At 35.5% G+C, this 20259-nt stretch overlaps 1 protein-coding gene across 1 annotated transcript in view; it reads right to left on the bottom strand.

The window, feature by feature from the left end:
* USP53 (ubiquitin specific peptidase 53) overlaps positions 1-20259 on the bottom strand; it is a 69147-nt gene that overhangs the window by 4702 nt on the left and 44186 nt on the right. Inside the window, exons 10-15 of the mRNA XM_004386807.3 lie at positions 19654-19816; positions 19012-19164; positions 17521-17667; positions 15554-16292; positions 14398-14474; positions 933-1032 (exon numbers count right to left, since the gene is read on the bottom strand). Coding sequence (XP_004386864.2) covers positions 933-1032; positions 14398-14474; positions 15554-16292; positions 17521-17667; positions 19012-19164; positions 19654-19816 — 1379 coding nt within the window. The remainder of the gene's footprint in view (positions 1-932; positions 1033-14397; positions 14475-15553; positions 16293-17520; positions 17668-19011; positions 19165-19653; positions 19817-20259) is intronic.

Genomic DNA, 20259 nt, shown 5'->3' with positions numbered 1-20259 from the left:
GGTAAACATCTTTCTGGTATTCTCTGCTTTCAGTCGAGATCCATTTGACATCAGCAATGGAATCTGTCATTTCACATCCTCTTCTGAATCCGGCTTCAATTTATTAGCAGTTCTCTGTTGATATACTGCTGCAACCATTTTTTAATTATCTTCAGCAATATTTTACCTGTGTTAGTATGTTGTATAAAGGTAACATACTAATTAAAAATACTCTAGTTACTCAAAATTACCTCTATTTAGATAATAATTAACCTCTAAGGTGAAGATAAGGCACCCTGGTGATGCAGTGGTTAAACTCTGAGCTGCTAACTGAAAGGTCGGCAGTTCGAACCCACCAGTCGCTCCAAGGGAGAAAGATGTGGCAGTTCGCTTCCATAAAGATTTACAGCTTGTAAACCCTATGGGACAGTTCTATTCTGTCCCACAGGCTTGCTCTGAGTAGGAATCGACTCAACAGCAGTGGGTTTGGTTTGGTTTTGTAAGGTGAAGATAAATGATATCATGTCGCAAATATATTTTATGACAATTATTTTTCTCATAGAAATTACATGGGCAAGTGTTTCTGAATTAAAAGGGCTGAGGCTTTGTTAGGTAAAGGGAGATAGGCTCAATCAAATCTCAGCTCCATTACTTTGGGCAATTTACTTAATCTAAGCCCCAAATTTTCTGTTTTGGAAACTGTCACCCAACCTTGTAAGAAAGCTGTCAGGATTAAAACAGACAATCATGTATTGTATTTGGCACTTGGTAGGCCCTCCATCCTTAGGCCTACATCCCTTTTGATTCCCAAAAAGGTAGATGTCATAATACTGTAGAGTCATTGCTTTCTGGGTAATAATATGTATTTATGTCTTCCTGATAAATAAAAGGAGTTTCTGTAATACATGCATTTTGGGAAAAAGGTTTTAATGTTTCCAAATATCTATGATTACCTTCTTATTAAAGGATTTTTTATTTGCAGATGTGATGATTCTGGGTGGAAATCATGAGATTTATAGGCTACTTCCAAGTTCTTGAAGTCTTTTCTAAAATCTGAATGGAAAACAAACAAACAAAAAAATATTTAAATGAACTCTCAGAATTTGCTCCATTTATACTTCCTATTTACATAAAGTTTTCTATAAAGAGAAAATTCTCTTCTAATTAAAAAAAAAAAAACAAAAAGCAAAAGAACCAATTCTTCAAGACTCAATTCAAATCGCATCTCTTTCCAAACCCTTTATGCAAAGAGAACAGTTCTTTCCACAGTTTATCACTTGATGGTGTCAGTACTGCCATAACAGGGCTATTCCCACTGGGTTATGTGGAGCTGTGCGTGTTTCCCCTGCTCTATGAGACACAATCTTTACTGCTAAAGTGGGAAAATCCTCCATTTGAAAATAGATAGATGTGCTGGGTTGAAGTTTGGATTCACAAATTATTGTCTGGTAACTTTAGGCAAGCCTCTAAACCCCTCACAATCTCAGTTTTATTTATATAATGAAGATATCTTTTTTACCTACCTCTCAAGAATGTTAGATCAACTGAATTAAAATGGGTGAAAGGGTATTATGATACATAAAATGTTACTTCACTATTTAGCTGCCATTTATTGACTAAGTTTTAAGATTGATATTATCACACTTCATGTTTACAATAACCTAATGAAACTACTCTTATCTCCATTTTACAGATGAGGAAACAGGCTTAGAAAGGTTAAGCAACTTACCTAAGGTTACTCAGCTAGCAAATCACAACCAGGTCTGTATGATTCAAAAACCTATGCTCTTAACCATTATGCCATACTTCCTTCCCCCCTTACAATTTTATAAGTTATCTCCAATTCTGGCATATAATAGGCATCAAATGATTTCTGAATTTAATTTTAATAAGGTCCTATGGAAAAAAATATACTAATTAACAATGTGATTCTTGTTACTTTCAGGCCTGGTACATTATAAAGATTTCAGATTCCAAATTAATCTCCCCCCTCCCTTTTTTTTTTAACTAAACCTTGCTAAGATTAAGGCCTAAGGGCCAATATGGCACCACATAAAGGACAGCAAGTCTACTTCTATTTCCCTCTGGGAGAGAATTCATTAGAGAACCTTTAACAGTATTAATGTTTAGAATAAAACAACATCTGCATTTGGATCTTTCCCTACAAAGTATCACCTCAGCTAAAACAGTGTTAATACAAATGACTACCAGATGCCATTGTGTTGACTCTGACTCATGCTGACTGAGCATGCATCAGAGTAGAACTGTGCTCTATAGAGTTTTTAATGGATGATTTTCTGGAAGCAGATCGCCAGGTCTTTCTTCCGAGGGGCCTACGGGTAGACTAGAACCTCCAACCTTTCGGTTAGCAGCCAAGCACATTAACCACTGACACCACCCAGAGACTCCAAAGAAATGGACTACTGCCTTTGTGAGGAGTCCTTTACAAGGAGCCTGTCGACTATTGTCTTCCCCCTGGTAGCATGTTTAAGCTTCGGAACAAACCACTCCCCATCCCTAACCTCTAAGGCCTGAGTTTGTTAGCAGGGTTAAAGAGATACCTTCTCCAGCTAGGCATCAAGGTGTCTGACCACCTCCCCTACCCCATCCTAGGGTGGTCAGCGAGGAAAAATCTATATTGTGCTGCGTAGCCAGGCACGTACGCTTTAGGGTATAAAAATGGCTGGAGGAAGGACCTCGGGGTTCCCCCTCAGCTATGGTGCTAGGGGAAGCTCGCATTGCAGTTTTTTAGCCCACTTAACTAAGTCTACCTAGCCAGAGGCAATCAGTGTTAAGGAAGGCCCTAGAGTCCCTACCTAAGATGTATCTCAGAGCATGCAAAGAAGAGTTTTCTATCACTGCCCAGACAGCTTTTGAGCCGGGGGGACCACTCATCACAGAAATGTTTCCTGTTGTAAGCTGTCTGCCTCTTGTTGTAAGTAATAAAAGCTATTTTCCATGTCCTAACCCTCTGGGAGCCTCTTGGGTGCTCAGACTCTGACTGGAAGTCTGTTATATTCATGGAGGAATCACTATTGGTGATTGGTGCCCTTCTTCTAATTGCCTTCTGGCTATTTGGAAATCTGGGACAACCTGTGAGAGCATCACAGTCCTCTAATCTTTAATACATCTAAATGAAAAGAGCTTCCTGACTATAGATAAAGTAGAAACAAACAAAAACCCTGAAAGCTCAGAACTAATTTATATTGTGAAGATGGGGAAAAAAAAAAAGCAAGCTAAGACATTTTAATTTTTATAGCAGTTTACCTAAGACCATCACAGTTTCTGATGCCCCTTTTCTGGGAGAGCAACTGAATTATATTTGAGAACCCGAAGGACTACAAGGAGCTTCTTCCTTTGCCAAACACAAAGCACATGAGGCACGAGGTATGGCCAAAGCACTGAAGTATCTTTGGAGTTCAGTAAATTATAGTAATTATAGTCTAATTTGGGCATTTATCCTCACCATAATAATAACTACAATTTATGAAGGACCAGGTCTGTTATTATTCTAGTTCATTAGTTCTCAAAGTGTGGCCTAGGGACCCCTGGAGGTCCCTGAGATGCTTTCAGTATTTCATAACAATACTGCTATTTGTCTTTTTTAACTGTTGGTATTTGCACTGATGGTGCAAACACTATGATGGGTAAAACAGTTAGCAATCAAAGCAGTAACACCAAACTGTACATTAGTGTCATGGTCTGAATTTTGTCCCCCCAAAAATGTATCAATTTGGCTGGGCCATGATTCCCTGTATTGTGTGGTTGTCCTCCATTTTGTGATTGTAATTTTATGTTAAAGAGGATTAGGATGGGATTGTGTAACACCCTTACTAAGGTCACATCCCTGATCCAAGTAAAGGGAGTTTCCCTAGGTTGTAGCCTGCACCACCTTTTATCTTACAAGAGATAAAAGGAAAGGGAAGCAAGCAGAGAACTGGGGACCTCATACCACCAAGAAAGCAGTGCCAGAGCAGAGTGCATCTTTTGGACCCGAGGTTCCTGTGCAGAGAAGCTCCTAGTCTGGGGGAAGACTGATGACAACAAAGACGTTCCTCCAGAGCCAACAGAGAGATAAAGCCTTCTTCCAAAGCTGATGCCCTGAATTTGGACTTGTAACTTACTAGACTGTGAGAGAATAAACTTCTCTTTGTTGAAGCAATCCACTTTTGTAGTATTTCTGTTAGAGCAGCACTTACATGACCAAGACAATTAGTAATTGTATTCTTCACTGCCACACACTTGTGGTTTAAAAAAAAGCCAGTTTCACTTAAAAATGCTTGATGCAGCAGTGAAACTTATTTATTTTATTAATTTACTTAATTTATTCATCTTTTCAGTATGCTAAGCAAGGAAATGGGAAGTATGCATAAAGAACTTCTGCTGCATACTAAAGTATGTTGTCAGTTTTAAGAAAAAGTTATTTGTAAGACTGATTTGAGTTGCGAGCTGAGTTTAGCTGGTTTTATCATGAGCACCATTTTTACTTGAAAAGATGACTAACAAACTTTGGTCATTCAAACATGGCTATCCAGTAGACGCTTTCTTGAAAATGAAAGAAATGAAGCTGTCACTTCAAGGGAAACAACTGCTAGTATTTGTTGCCAATGATAAAATTCAAGTTTTCAAATTAAAATAAGAATTTCAGAAAACCTGTAACCACCACGAGTTTTGTAGCTTTCCAATGCTTATAGAGACTTCCTGCTAATATTAGCAGTGATAACAACAGATGAGTTTTTTTTTTTTAATGTTGTAAATGGAAACACATCAACATTTGGAAGATGTGCATAACTCTGCAAACTAGTATTTTCCGAATGGCAATACATGCTGTTATAAAATCATGCATGGGTAAAGGATCCATTCAACATGCAAGATAGACGAATGAAAACTGATATGATTTCAGATTTCACATTATAAGACCTTTAAGAAACTAGCAGCTGTTGAGTGTTGGGGCAGTATCAAGGAAGACTATCCAAAATTATCTGAAAAGGCTATTAAAATACTCCTCCCCTTTTCCAACTACATAATCTATAAGAGGCTGCATTTCACAACAGTCTGAATGTAGAAACGGATATGAAAATCTAGCTATCTTCTATTAAGCCTTTCATTAAAGAGATTTGAAAAGTATAGAACAAGGCCATTCATCTCACTAAATTTTTTTGTTCTGAAAAATGTCATTTTTCATCGTAAGTTTTACTTATGTTAACATATAATGGGTTTATTATTTAAATGAATATTTAAATTTTTTCAGTTTTAATTCCAAAATAGCAATTACTGATAAGATATAACTTGCAGAAGCAAAAGTTTGAGGTTCTTAATAATTTTTAAGAGTATAAAAATATCCTGAGGCCAAAAAGTTTGAAAACGGCTGTTCTACTTGATTGATATTAGCTATCCAATTTAAACTTCACCTCACAACTACTGTATGAGACAATTCCCCTTTTACACCCAAAGAAATTGTGGTTCAGGGGAGGTAGGTGATCTAACCAATGCTATATAGCTGGTAAGTGACAGCATTCAAACCCAGAGTTAACTCCATAGGCTAGTGTTTTTTCTACTACCTTGAAGTTCTCTTCTGAATGCAAATGGTTAATGCACTCATCTGCTAACCTGAAAGGCTGGATGTTCGAGTCCACCAGAGGTGCCTCAGAAGAAAGGTTTGGCAAACTACTTTTGAAAAATCAGCCATTGAAAATCCTATGGCGTACAGTTCTGCTCTGACACACAAAGGGGTTGCCATGAGTCAGGGTCAACTTGATGACATACGGTGTTTTTTAAAATATGAGGTCATTCTACTGAATTGCCTTCTGATGAAACTAGACCATCAGTTTGAACACCAAATAAAATGATATGCTTTAAGGTGTTGATCCTACAGAAGACACCAAAATATATGGCATTAGCTTGAATTTTCAATCAGTTGCTTGTACATTCCTAGTAGGTACAGTTTTTCTGTATTCTCCTTGAGTTTTAGTTGCCCTTTTCATCATGTTCATTTATGTTTCCTTTCATTCATCTGCTTCTAATCTATTGTACAACAAATCTATGAATTGAAGACTGCAAGGAAAACAAAACAAAATCAAAGTTATTATAACAATAATTTATTTTTTAAACTAACAAAAACTTTTTCTTAGATGCTATTTTATCACTAAGTTAATATTTTCAATACATTGCAAACAAAAATATACTCTGTCACTCAAAATTCAGCTGGAATCTGCAGTTGATCAAAACATGTAAATATTATCTTATTTAAAAAATTGATGATCAGGGTCTGCAAGTTAAATCTTGGGAGCAGTTCACAAGAAAGATTCAAGTAATATACATGAGAATTTAATACCCTATATGCCATATTATTCACATAGTAAATGATATCGCCTAATAAAAACTTAAGATGGTAGAATAAGGGGAACTAGAAGTCTGAAATTAATTTGTCTGAGATTTAACACTCTTACTTCCACTAGATTGCAGTACACTTTTTGATTATATGATATGTACCTTTTTCATTATCATTTCCCAAGAGGCTAACACAGTAATCTAGCACACACAGGGTATTCAATAAAGTCTGCAGAATGAATAAACAATTGCATGAAAAACATTCTGTTTTCTTCTTTTAAATCACCTCCAACCCTGCCTGCCATCTTCCCTACTTGATGATCAAGGACTACCAGATAATAGATATTGAGAATTCTTCCTACATTTCCCCCGACTTATCTCAAGTCTATGAAGGACCATATTAATAAAACTTTAAAAATAAAAAATAGTACAATAAAACCTGTGAAAGCCAGAACGCTTTTAAGATGGAAACCTGTCAGAGAAGGAAAACTCTATTATTTTCCACTAAAACAAGCAAAAGTGCTAAGACGGCCTGTCAAATGCAGAAAACTTGTGAGACCTGGAAAAACAAGGCAGTTTCACCCAGTTCCAGCTCTCACAGGTTTCACTGTATAATTCATCCCAGAGAATCTCTCTAGAATATATTATGATCCTGCTTAATAGTCACTGATAAGTTGAACACATTGCCTGAAGCTCGAAACCTATGCTACAGCTATTTTATGATTAAAAAAAAAAAAGTCAAAAAGAACTTAATCTTTTAATGTTTAAAGCTTGAAAAAATTTATAAATTAAGGTTACATTATAATTTTCCAACCATTGTGATTTTAAGTTCAGAACATTTATTTTACTTAAGTTATCCATAATTCCAAGTTTAATATTCACAAACACAATGAAAGAAAACTTAATCTGTAAAAAAAATAATTCTTTACTTTTATTAAAGTATATACAAAATGGGCAGTAGGAGGCAGCAGAGGTTTTATAAACATGTTTGAAATTTTAGTATCGGTATGGCAGGCATTCAACTAAGCGGTTTGACTTCAGAATTCCAACTAACTTAAAAATAGATGTGTTATTTTTCTCTTCTGCTGACATAGACAACTATGTGTCTTTACTGGGAATTTTGGCTCCAGGTTCTTTGCAAATCAAAGGTAGTCCAATTTTAACACTTGGCACAGAAGAAACCTCAACACCAAGGTAACAAGTTTTAGATAATACTGCTAATTTTGATACTGTATCTAAAAAAACCCAAAGACCATTATTCAAGAAATCAAAATATATGCTTTATCTGAAAAGATAAGCCAAGTTTAAAACAGACTTATATAGCTGACAGTATAGACAATATAAACTTCACACTGGTTATATAGTGAGATTTCAAAATACAATGGTAATACTGAAATTAAAAAGCCTAAATATTCAAAGAGCAATAATCTAATCAATGACCTAATGTTACAATATAAAGACATTAAATAAAATATGAGTACTTTAAAAAAATCACAAAACTCTAAATACTTCTGCCTAAATTTACCATATATTAAAAGGAGTAGAGATACTTTAGCGATAATAATCTACACTGCAAGATACCTAAACTTTAGGATGATACCAACCCCCACCCCAAAAGCAAATATTGCTATTTTGCTTCAAATTAAATTTCAAGACTGAATGAAGTTTAGTTTTAAAAAAAATTTACGCATACCCATTTGGTGGTGCTGGGTTACAGCAACAAAGAAATTAACACGTTAATACATTGCCTCTCACCAATTTGTGAAACTCTTAGGCAAAATAAATTTAGTATACATAGAAACAAAAACAACTGACAAAAGTATCCTTTTCTCTAGATATACTTTCTAATGTATTTATTTTAACTGTACATAATCTTCAGTTTGCAAAAAAAGCTTAGAGAAAAACATCAAACTTAAGTACATCTACGAACTCGTCCAATAAATTTTTTTCATTTACTCATTCTAGGATTTAACATTAAAACCAGGTGCCTCAGATCGATTCCAACTCATGGTGACCCCATGTGTGTCAGAGTAGAACTGTGCTCCGCAGGGTTTTTGATGACTGATTTTTGGAAGTAGACTGCCAGGCCTTTCTTCCAAGGCACCTCTGGGTTGACTGGAACCTCCAACTTTTTGATGCTTTAACTGTTTGCAACACCCAGGGACTCCTTAACAACCTTAAGGACAGTATATTTTACATAATAAAGTGGAGGTACAGACTTTTTTTATAATAAAAGAACAGACTTTTGGACTACTGATTAAAATTTTTCGCTCTTGTCATTTCCAAGTCATGATTCTCAGCTTGAACTAATCCTAACTTCTAGAATCAGCTAAGATTAAACCAAGTATTGCAGACTCCAAAAGTAAGTGGTAAAAGTGCTTGAAAGATAACCATAATTCCTTTGTGATTTCTTTGTTATATATAGCCTGTAAGTATCCTCACCTATGTATTAATCTCAGTAGATAACTGTACCTACTAGACCACACAGAAAGAAGAATCCATTAGGTAGGAATTACTTCAACTGTTCCCCCAGACACAAATATACACTGATCAACACCTACACTCACCTTTTTCTCTCCCTTCACAGAAAAGCTCCCATTCCTTTAATTCGAAGTCTGTTGCTCTACTTTCTTTGTTTTTTTCTCACTCTACCTTCAGGGATGTTACTCCATCAATTATCACTCTATACTATTTTTATCTTCACACCTTTCTCTCCTTCTACACATTATTCTTTACCCTCTGCAATATAAATGCCCAAGTGTCTCCATTAAAAAAACGAACAATATAAAACTAAGTTCTTGTTTCATTTTCTCCTCTAGGTATTGCCTCTTTTCTATTCTTCACAGCAATGATTTTGATAGACATGTGCTAAATCCATTTCCTCAGTTCTTTTATTTACTTTTTATTCTACTGTAAATCTTTTTTTTTTTTTACTTTTAATATGGAAATAATTTCAGAAAGTTCAGAAAAGTTGAAAGGTTAAATATAATACAAAATATACCTGCATGGTTTTTACCAAGATTCACCTATTAACATTTTATGCCATTTTTTTCCTGAAACGTTTGAGAATAAGTTACAAACATCATGGCCCTTTACTCGTAAATACTTCAGATCGACTACAATTTTGTTTCTATGTCTAATGCTCCTCTAAAACTGCTTTTATTTTGTCTCTAATGACTTGTTATTGCTGGGTGCCATGGAGTCAGTTCCGACTCACAGAGACCTCATGTGACAGAACAGAACTAACTGCCCCATGGGGTTTTCTTGGCTGTAATTTTTACTGAAACAGATTACCAGGTTTTTCTCCCATGGAGCCACTGGGTGAGTTTGAACCGCCAACCTTTCGGTTAGCAGCTGAGCACTTAACCATTTGTGCCACCAGGCATCTTCACTAATGACTTACTAACTGCTAAATAACACTAAAACCCATTACCCACTGCCATCAAGTCTATTTCAACTCATAGCAACCCTATAGGACAGGGTAGAATTGCCCCATATTGTTTCCAAGAAGTGGCTGGTAGATTACAACTACTGGCCTTTTGGTTAGCAGCCATTGCTCTTAACCACTGCATCACCAGGGCTAAATCACTAGTACCTTTTCATCCTTAATCTGCTTAATCTCTCTGACCAGTTTTCTCTTTGAAATTCTCCATTTCCTTGGTTTCCCTGATACTTTCTTCCTGTATTTTTTCATACCTTTCCAGCTACTCCTTCTCATACTTTTCCATAGTAGTTCCTTCTCTCTATCCTTTGCTCACTTCTTTTCCTCAACAAACCCCACGTTCTTTCCTTTATTTTTTGTCCTTCAATCTCCAGTTCTGAGTGATCCTGTCTGTGTCTATGGCATTCAAAATCCATGCATGTTGATGTTACCAAATATATAAACTTTCCTGAGTTCTAGACTTATGTTCCTATCTGTTTAGTGAATCTATTTACCTGGATGATTGCTGTTGTTAGTTGCCCCTGAGTCAATTCTGACTCACAGCAACCCCATGTGTGTAGAGTAGGACTGCTTCACGGGGTTTCCAAGGCTGTGACCTTTCGTAAGCAGATTGTCAGGCCTGTCCTGAGGCTTCTCTGGGTGTGTTCAAACCACTAACCTTTTGGCTAGTAGTCAAGCACTTAGCAGTTTGTGCCACCTGGGGATTCTTCTCATGTGGCACTCCTCTCAACAAATCCAAACATAAATTGGCACCCCTCCCCTCAACCTGTTCCTTTTCCCTATATTCTCCGTTTTGGTAAATAGTATATGCCATCTAGTTATGTAAGTCTCAAACAGGGTATCCCCAGCTTCCTCCCTTTTCCTTATTCTCTACGTCTGTCACAAAAGCAAATTGATTCCACTGCCCAAATATTCGTGTAATCTCTCATCTCTTCTTTCTTGACATTGGTACTGCCTTGGTTCGTGGCCTCATCTTTTATCTCCTAGGCTACTACAAAAAAAACAAAAACCCACACCTGTTGTCACTGAGTCAATTCCAACTCATAGCAACCCTACAGGACAGAGTAGAACTGCCCCATAGGGTTTCCAAGGATTGGCTGGTGGATTTGAACTACCAACCTTTTGGTTAGCGGCCAAACACTTAACCACTACACCACCAGGGCTCCTGGCTACTACAATAGTCATCTAATTTCCCCCTCCCCTTTCCAAATTCACCTTCTATACTGCCACCAATCTTTTCTAAAATGCAAATTGGAGTATGCTACTCTCCTTGTTAAAGTCCTTTGGTGTCTCTTCTTTTCCTGTAGGATTAAAAAATGGCTTAAAGATTTACCATGATTTGGCTTCTTCCTATCCCTCTGTCCATCATCTCACAATTTCTACATATGCACTTCAGCCCTGTACATACCAAACTACCTGTTTTCTTGGGATGTGTGATATTTTTTCTTGACCATTTGCTTTTGAACATATTTCTTCTGCCTTGAGTGTAACTGAAGCCATTTGAAATTCCCTCCATTAGAGACTCATTTTAAAAGAGGTGCTAAAATAATCCGATGGCATTGTAGAATTTCAGAAATGTTCCCAAATAAAAGCTTTAGGTAGTATATGAATTTTTTTGTTTGTTTGCAGAAGAACCCATAATGACATAGGCAGACAAAACTATATCTCCATTAATAATAATAATAAAATCAATGAACTAATTACAATGGAATTATTATAGATTTGTATTGAGTAATATTAAAAACTGACTTACATGTCAACCAAATTGAAAATAAAAGAATTTCTAAGGCTCCTTAACTTTTTAAAAGTCTTTCAGCTATTGATAGAAAGTGATTCTTCAGGTCAATAATGTAAGTGTGGTCCCATTTTATAAATGAGAAATAGAAGGCAGGCAAGAGAATCATACCAAGTCACAAAGAATTAACTAACTGTGCCTTACAAAAAGAAAAACACAAAAAAACAAAAATCCACTCAAAAAACACCAGCAGTGCAAGTTTTTAGTTTGGGAAAAAAACTCCTACACTGCTTCTCCATATGTTCTCTCGGTCTTATACTGGGGGTGGGAAATACACACACAGATACAACATGTGAATATTAACAAAGACTCTCAAGGTAAAGACTGGCTTAGAGAATTATGGCAGGCTTTGGAGTTTATTAACTAAGAATTAATTATAAAAGAGTGCTTGTAATTTATATAATTAACATACATGCCCTTACATATACAATGGGGAAAGTACTGCTAAGCTATTATAGCAATGCACTTTTGATAATCAAAAATCTCTATGACCTTGTGTTTTTATTACTATCAGGAAGTAACCGTAACTTTGTAAAGAGTACTGCATTTGCAGTTATTGTTCAACCTCACTGACTTCTGCTGTGATTTCTGGCCAACCCTTTACAGTTTCCTGTAATATCTGGTTACCAGACTTTTATCAGACTTTTAAAACAGACGAGACATTTTAACATGGGAAAGGAAGGTGATTTCCTTAATATAAGTGTTTCCTTCTGATATTGCACTATTTGATGAAAACAAAATAATTAATGTTTCATCATATTCAATGTCTGCAATGTCAAAAATAATCTCCACAAGGATGACAGACTAAAAACAAATTTTAAAAGGTGTTTTTCATGGCTATTTTTTATTATGAAAAATGATACTCCTAAAATTTGAAATCGTCTTTGATTGCAACCTCAATGTCTCCTTACTCATCATTTTCTTTAACCCTGCCTTGCTAAATCCTTCAGGTATATCCTGCCAATGTCAGTCTTGAATCCTGGACATATTCAAACATCTACTTTTCTTTGTTCCTGGGCTGCTGTGTGTTGCTAACAAATCACCAACAGGCCACTGCACACCATAGTCCCTGAGTGGCACAAATGGTTAAGCACTCGACTACTAGTTGAAAGGGCGGCAGTTCAAACACACAGAAGCACCTCAGGAGACAGGCATGGCGACCTGCTTCTGAAAGGTCACAGCATTGAAAACTCTGTGGAGCAGTTCTACTCTGCACGTGTGGGGTCGCCATTAGAGAATCAACTCAACGGCAACTAACAAAAACCACTATGTATTTTTTGTTTCCAAACTGAACTTTTCTAGTAGGTTGTTCATCAATCTTTCTATTTTCCCTGATCTCCTGTGGTGTTATTAGTTCATACCTCAGTTCAGCTTTCAGGCACTGTAAAATTGGACTTTTCTGGCATATTTGAAACTAGGCCAGGCTATAAGACTTGTCATGGCCAGTAAGATATGAGTGGAAGTGCATGTGTCACTTCTGGGATGAAGTTTTAAGAGCTTACATGTGATTCTCCATGTCGTGCACCCCTGTAATTAGAGAGGCATTTGTGGAGATGGAGTTCCATTAGCGTGGAACTCTGTGTGATTACTAGGAAGAGATTCCACGTTGACCTTCACTGGACATGTAGTGTGAGCAAGAAACAAACTTGTGCTAAGACAATGACAATTTTCAAGCTGTTAGCACCATATAGCCTACAGCCTAGACTATCCTGATTGATACACTTCCTCCTTTTCCCATTCCCTGAAGTAGCTATTCCCATCCTAAAACAGCCTTCAAGCACGAACTCTCCCAACTTCCCTCCTCATTACTCATAAACTTATGATTAAGTACCAGGACCGTTCTTATGTTTTTATTTTTATCTTAGAGAAAAAAATGCCCATTCTCTTTTTATGCCCACCTTATATTTCTATCATTAAAAAAAAAAAAAAGGGAGAAGGGAGTAAAGTCAGAAAGACCAATAGACTATAGATCAAAGTTCCTCAACTATGAGATAATGACCTTCTTCACAAATATAAAAATGTGCTTTCTCTTAATTAAATAAAGTAAAATGTTAACAAGCCGCCACAGAGAGAGAGATACCCATGCCTACCCTTGAGTCCCAAATGACTGTTGTAAAGGGTAGTATCAAAAGCAACGTTTCTACCCTAGAGTAAAAACTTAAAATGCAAGCTATTGAAAAAAAAGTGATTCAATGATTTACTTCATTACCTAAATAGGAAAAATCCAAGTAAAATAATATAAGCAATCTAATACTATTAATGTTGTAACATCAAAGATATGTCCAAAAAGCATGTCCTAAAAGGCTGCAAACTTCAAAAGCAATATTTAGCTAACCAAATAAAGAGATACAAAACTAATATTAACTTTGTGAAACTGGTATGGAAAATACAGCATGTATAGACAATATATACATATCAAAACCAAAACAAAACCAAACCCATTGCCGTCAAGTCGATTCCCACTCAGCCCTGCTGGCACATTGGTTAAGCACTCAGCTGCTATCCGAAAGGTCATCGGTTCAAACCCATGCCTGCTCCATGGGAGAAAGATGTGGCAATCCACTTCTGTAAAGATTACAGCCTTGGAAACCTTATAGGTCAGTTCTACTCTATTCTACAGGGTCGCTGTAAGTATGAACACATATTTAAAGAGATGCTAATTTTTGTCTATGTACACTTTTTAAAAATATGATAAATAATAAGCTAATAAAAGAAATTATTTAATATTCTAGAGCTATTTTAAAATAATTTTTTAGATATAGATTTTTTTCTGAGCTATATCATAACAGAAAACAATGTATTACTGCAACTTATTCTTTAGTACTACATTATATTTAAAAGAAATTCCTACCTTCCAAGGGGTTTTTGCTGTGATGAGAGACACAGTCCACATGTTCTATATTTAGGTTGTCAGACTTAATCTGGTCACTAGAAAATCAAACAAAACACACATTAAACACATCAACTATCAGTGATTATTATCGTAGTTTATTCCAAGAAAAAGAAAGGACCTAACATTTGTAAACAATGATTATATGTCATGTGCTGTCTTAGGGGTTTAATGTCCATTATTTAATTTACATCTCACAATAACACATAAAAGCAGATATTATCCTCATTTCACAATAGCAGATTAAGGCTGTGAAGAGTGAATCCATTTATCCAGTATTTAAAATCCAAGTCTATCTGGTTACAAAGCCCCAATCTTTCTATGACCCTAGATGTGTTATGAAATTACCCAGCCACATAAAAAATGTTTCTCTAAATATTTATTGCAACAATCATTTCACAAAAATATGAACAGTTGATTTTTGCTAATCCAGCTTTTTAATAACGAATGTTGTTTAAGAAGGATTAAAAGTAGAAATAGTGGCTAGATTGACCTAAGAAATCAGCCACTGAAACTGTAGGCATGTTTCTGAAGTTACATAAAGAAGTGCAAATGTAATGCCAACAGTAATATGATAAATGTGTTAGGAATTTATTAAGAATTAATTAAACACAATTATTTGGCTGTAATCTTTTACATTTGCTATAAGGAAAGTATCTCTTCCATGGAACTGAGTTGAGACAGTAGAAAATACCTCCAGTTCTGAGTTACAGATGTTAGAGATGGGATAATGAGTATTAAACAAGCTGGAAGAACTAAAAATTATAAGCTTAATGACTGGAAATGTAATCACTTTACATCTATACTTTAAAATCTGTAGTATATATCAAAAGTTGACAGCGATGGCAACAATGGTAATTTATTCTTGTACTCTGCAATTTCCTAAAAATAAACAGCAGTTACTTGTGGAATCATGAAATATTAAAAATAGAAACTTCATATAGCAAATGACCTACAACATCCCAGGTTTCTTCACTCTGAGTTCACTCTCTTTCCATTACACTTAACTGACCCCAAACTTTTGAAAATTACTTCAAATAATTAGCAAAGTGTTGGTGTATATACAGATACAAGAGAGTGCGGTGAGGGAAAGTCATTCATACAATTTGTACATTACCTGAAGGGTACTGCTTCTTTAATACCATTGGTATCCATTACTGTACCATTTCCATCAATAACAGGGGAATCCAAATTAGCAGATCCATTACTGATGTGATCACTGCTTTCATATCCAGACTCAGTCCTTTGCATCTGCCAGCTGTCACCATGAACTTTAGTCTCTCTGAGACCTTTGTTTTTCTCTGTTCCTTTCTCATTAGATTCAAGGGAACTCCTGCTTCCTGTTTCCTGCTTTACTTCATCTTCATATATGGTCATTAAACCTTTTTGCTTTGGATTCTCTTTTGGCCAGTTGTTAAAACTCTGACCTTTGCTACATTTAGGTTTGTTGCTGATATTTGATTTATGTCTTGGACTATGCTGCCTTTTTTCACTTTCACTGAAAATGCTATCAACATTCAATGTTTCTCTCATAGGTTTCCAACCTCGGTTCCGGCTTTTGCTGGTGCTATTACAGCTGTTTCCTTTATCCCTAGAATCTTGGCTGCTGTCTGTATCATATCCAGTGCTACCGTCACTCTTAACTTTACCAGTTATTTTCTCTCCCGGAGGAATAATCTGGGATTTACTTGAACTTAGCAGTTGTGCAGAAGCTCGACTCTGATGGGCAATTCGGTCATGCTTACATGGTCCTTTTCCTTGGCTGTGATATAGATGTGGCTTTCCATATTGTCTAAAGCCATTTAGGGCAGGAGGTGATCCAGACTTGAAATGAGAAAGGTCTTCATTGGCCAAATCTTTAAAATTAATTAATTAATTAATTAAAGATACAAATGAGCTTTACCCCAGAGCCACTTTCTAAATCATAAGCCAAATACCTTGTTTGAGAAGAAATGTTAAACAGTAATAGGTAAACAATAATTGTAAGTATTTAAACTATATTGCATAGAGCTTTGAGTTTCAAAAGTGCTTCATCAGTCCCTATTTATGAGTAATGGGAGGCATTTATAAAAGAAATAGTTAAATATCCATTTTAAAAAATTATCTATAATGTAGTTTATAAGATAATCAAACCAGTTTATTATTTTCTTTAAAAGGTAAGTATTCTACCTCGTTCGTAATGAAAATGGAAATTATAAAAGGAAATTTTTTCCACCTCTTATATTGGTAAAGATTTAAAAGTTTGTTAAACCAATCACTGTTGAAAATGTAAAGAGACATTCAGTCACTGTTGGTGGGAGTGCAAACTGGTCCAGTCTGTCAGCAGAGCAACTGAGCCGTATCAATCAAAATTAAAAATCAACATACCCTGACCCAGCAATTCCTCTGAAAAAATTTTATGCTATGGGTAGACTCAAAAGGTGTAAAGGGTATATGTAATAGGATGTCACTGCAGCAAAGATCTTAAATCGATCTTTAAAGTCTATCATATCATTTAAATTACTGTGTGTCCATAAAGAAATGAGCATAAAAACAAAATGCTCATAATGATCTAGAAACTAGTAACAGTGGAACAGAGGGAGGGCCAGGGACTGGCAGGGAAGAAGCCTTTTTCATTTACTTTTATGACTTTCCTTATTATTTTAATGTGCCATATGGGTGAATTATATTTGTAATTAAAAGTAAAGTTAAAAACAGAGAAACATAAACGCAAATAGCCGTGGCTAGAATTACACTAAGGCCAGGGAAATTCTGAATTTTTAAATTTAGTATGGATGAATTAAAGATATCAATTATACAGATATTGTAAATTCAGTTTTAAAATAAGATTTCTGACACACCTTTTTAAACAAAAGGAGCCCCGGTGGTGCAGTGGTTAAGCACCTGGCTGCTAACTGAAAGGTTGGCAGTTCAAACCCACCAGCCACACGTGGGTGGAAGAGGTGATAGTCTGCTTCCATAAAGATTTATAGCCTCAGGAACCCTGTGGGGCAGTTCTGCTCTGTCCTATAGGGTCACTATGAGTCAGAATTGATTCGACGGCAATGGGTTTTTTCAAATGAATGTTGAAACCTCTTAACTTACCTCTATGTCGGCCCAAATCTTTTCTTTGTCCCCTCTCCAAATCTTTCCTTTGTGAGGGAAGTAAATTCTTCTGTTCAATGGCTTTCACAGCACATTCTCTGGAAATGTCTTTTATCTTTTCTCTTTGATCACTGTGACTTAATTTAACTGTAAGAGAAATCATTTTTACAATGATACAGATCATTTTTCAAACTGCTTAATAAAAGTATGAATTCAAACATGTAAAAATTTTAAGACTTTATATATTAGAAATAAAACAAAAGTGCAATGAAGTTATTTTTATGTTTAACAAAAAACTCAAATGTGATTTACCTAACCTGGAGATACGTGTTGTCTTTTAAAACTTCATGTACAGCCCCTTAAAGCAAGGGTGAAGGAAAAAAGGAGACTTGCCATGAAAGTACTAATAAGAGCTAAAGGTAAGTTGAGCGATCACTATGTGTCAGGCACTAATCTAAGTGTCTTAAGTCATTTAATCCTCTGAGATAGGTACAATTACTATCACCACTTCAGGTGAGGAAACTGAGGCATAAAGAAGTTAAAAACTTGCACAAGTTCACAAAGCTTGTAAGTGGTGGAACCAAAACTATGAATCCAATGTTTGTGTTCTTAAATACATACACTGTGTCTGGGATTAAAAGTAGGTGTCTTTAAAAAAAAAAAAAAAAAGAAGGTGCCTTTTGAAAAAATGTTTATCTAAGGCAAACAATAATTTGTGACAGAAAAAAGCTATAGTGACAGAAAAAAGCTATAGTTTCACTAAGAGTTTTAAAAGCATTTATTGTAGTTCTCTGTTGATAATTAGTAATTCTGGATCTTACCATCCTTGACTAAATGAATTATATTTATGATTCATTCATTAATTAACATATATAAGAGCTAATACAGTTAAAAATCATTTACAAAATCATCTTGAATATCCACACAATTAGTCTTATGAATTTCTAAACCTTAACTACACGTAGTACCATAATGTCTCATTTTGGATCCATGTCACAGGATTTGGCTTGTGAAAATTAATGTCATGGGATGTCAAGAGTGAGCTGAATAAAAATGAGGCTATAATAGCTTTGAACTACTGTTGCATTCACTAACTATAAATTTAATATTTTCATATAAACCAAATTATTAACTCATGTTTTTCTTCTCCAAGTAGATTATTAACTCCTTGAAGGAAAACTCACATTATAGTTTTCTTTGGTAACTGTCCAGATTGCCTTGGGCCTACAACAGTTCTGAGTACATGGAGAAACTAAAATACTGGTTGAATCAAAATGTTCGGATGAAACTACAGCTCTCAGAGAAATGCAAAAATCAAAAGGCAAAATTTTATGGTATCTACTTGTTATTTGCTCCTCATGGCCAAGGAAAGCTAGTTAACACCCTCTTTTTGTATTGTCCTCATCAGGAATTATAGATTCATTTAGTGAAGAAAGGGGGATGCTTAACTGCTCAGAAACAATGTAAAAATGACAATTAAAACACAAATACCTGGTCCTCTACCTCCACTTGTTTGAACGTGGCTCCGATTAAATGATGAAATATCATCTGTTTGAAATTTCTGATTTTCTCTTTGCTTTACCTGATCACCAAATCCATTTTCTTTTGAATTATCTGACTTATAAATCGAGGGCTTTTCACATCCTGGAAAAGACAAACAAATATTATCATCCCCTTTCTTCTCCCCACCAGAAGAGATGTTTGAATCATCTTTTCACACATTTCTAGTAAGCAAAATTACTTAAAAACTTACAGGACTGACATCTCAAGGATTTCCACATGCTTTATAATGTATTCATTTGTCCTAGCTACTTTGTACTTTTCAGCTTACTAACTCACTTTAAGTATCAACATTTACAGTTAAAAACAGTTCCAGCCAAGCAGATCCCTTCTGTACCTTCTGAGGCCATAACAATGCATGGCTCCTGGAGGTGCTTCTGAGGCCACTGATGAGGGAAGGCTCCTTTCTAAAGAGTAACCCAAAGGACTAGAATTTTCCTGAACTCTACTGAAACTAGATTTTGAAATTATCTTTGACATTTTATACTCATTATTTTAGCATTCTTAGTGTGATTATGATAATAGAAAAATACAAAAAAAAAAAAAAAAGAAAAGAAAAAAAAAGAGAATTACCCATATTTTCTTCAACAGATTTATAATGTGTCCAGTGGATGACCTGCTTGAGTGCATCTTCAGTAGAAACTGCTGTGCCATCTGGGTTTGCATAAAACAAAAGCAGTGGCTGGAAGTGGCATCGAGTGCACTTGGAGACCACGTCTTTCCATCTACTTCCAACCTAAAAGATTGGAAAATTTCAAAACCGTATGAATAAACAAAGCAAAGCCTTGTATTCAATGTGTTATATGAAAAGGTAAAAATTCGAAATAAATTTGTATATTAAACAATTTTAAAAACACTATGATGCTAGCAGTTCAACTCTCCATCATATGATACATTTTATTTTAATAACTAGTCTACATAAATACCTTTTAAAAGCGTATCATTAAAATATTGATGGAAAAAAATTATAGACTTTCTATAACAACAGTTAGGTCACTGGGTGGTGCAAATGGTTTGTAACTCAGCTACTAACAGAAAGGCTGGCAGTTCAAATCCACACAGCAGTGCCGAAGAAGAAGGGCCTGACAATCTACTTTTGTAAGATTACAGCCATTGAAAACCCTACAGACTGCAGTTCTACTCTAATACACATGGGGCTGCCATCAGTTGGAATTGATT

This window comes from Trichechus manatus, unplaced genomic scaffold (assembly GCF_000243295.1).
Source record: "Trichechus manatus latirostris isolate Lorelei unplaced genomic scaffold, TriManLat1.0 scaffold00171, whole genome shotgun sequence".
NCBI lineage: Eukaryota > Metazoa > Chordata > Mammalia > Sirenia > Trichechidae > Trichechus > Trichechus manatus.
The sequence above is the reverse complement of the archived record's forward strand: the minus strand, read 5'-3'. Positions and strand labels throughout refer to the sequence as shown.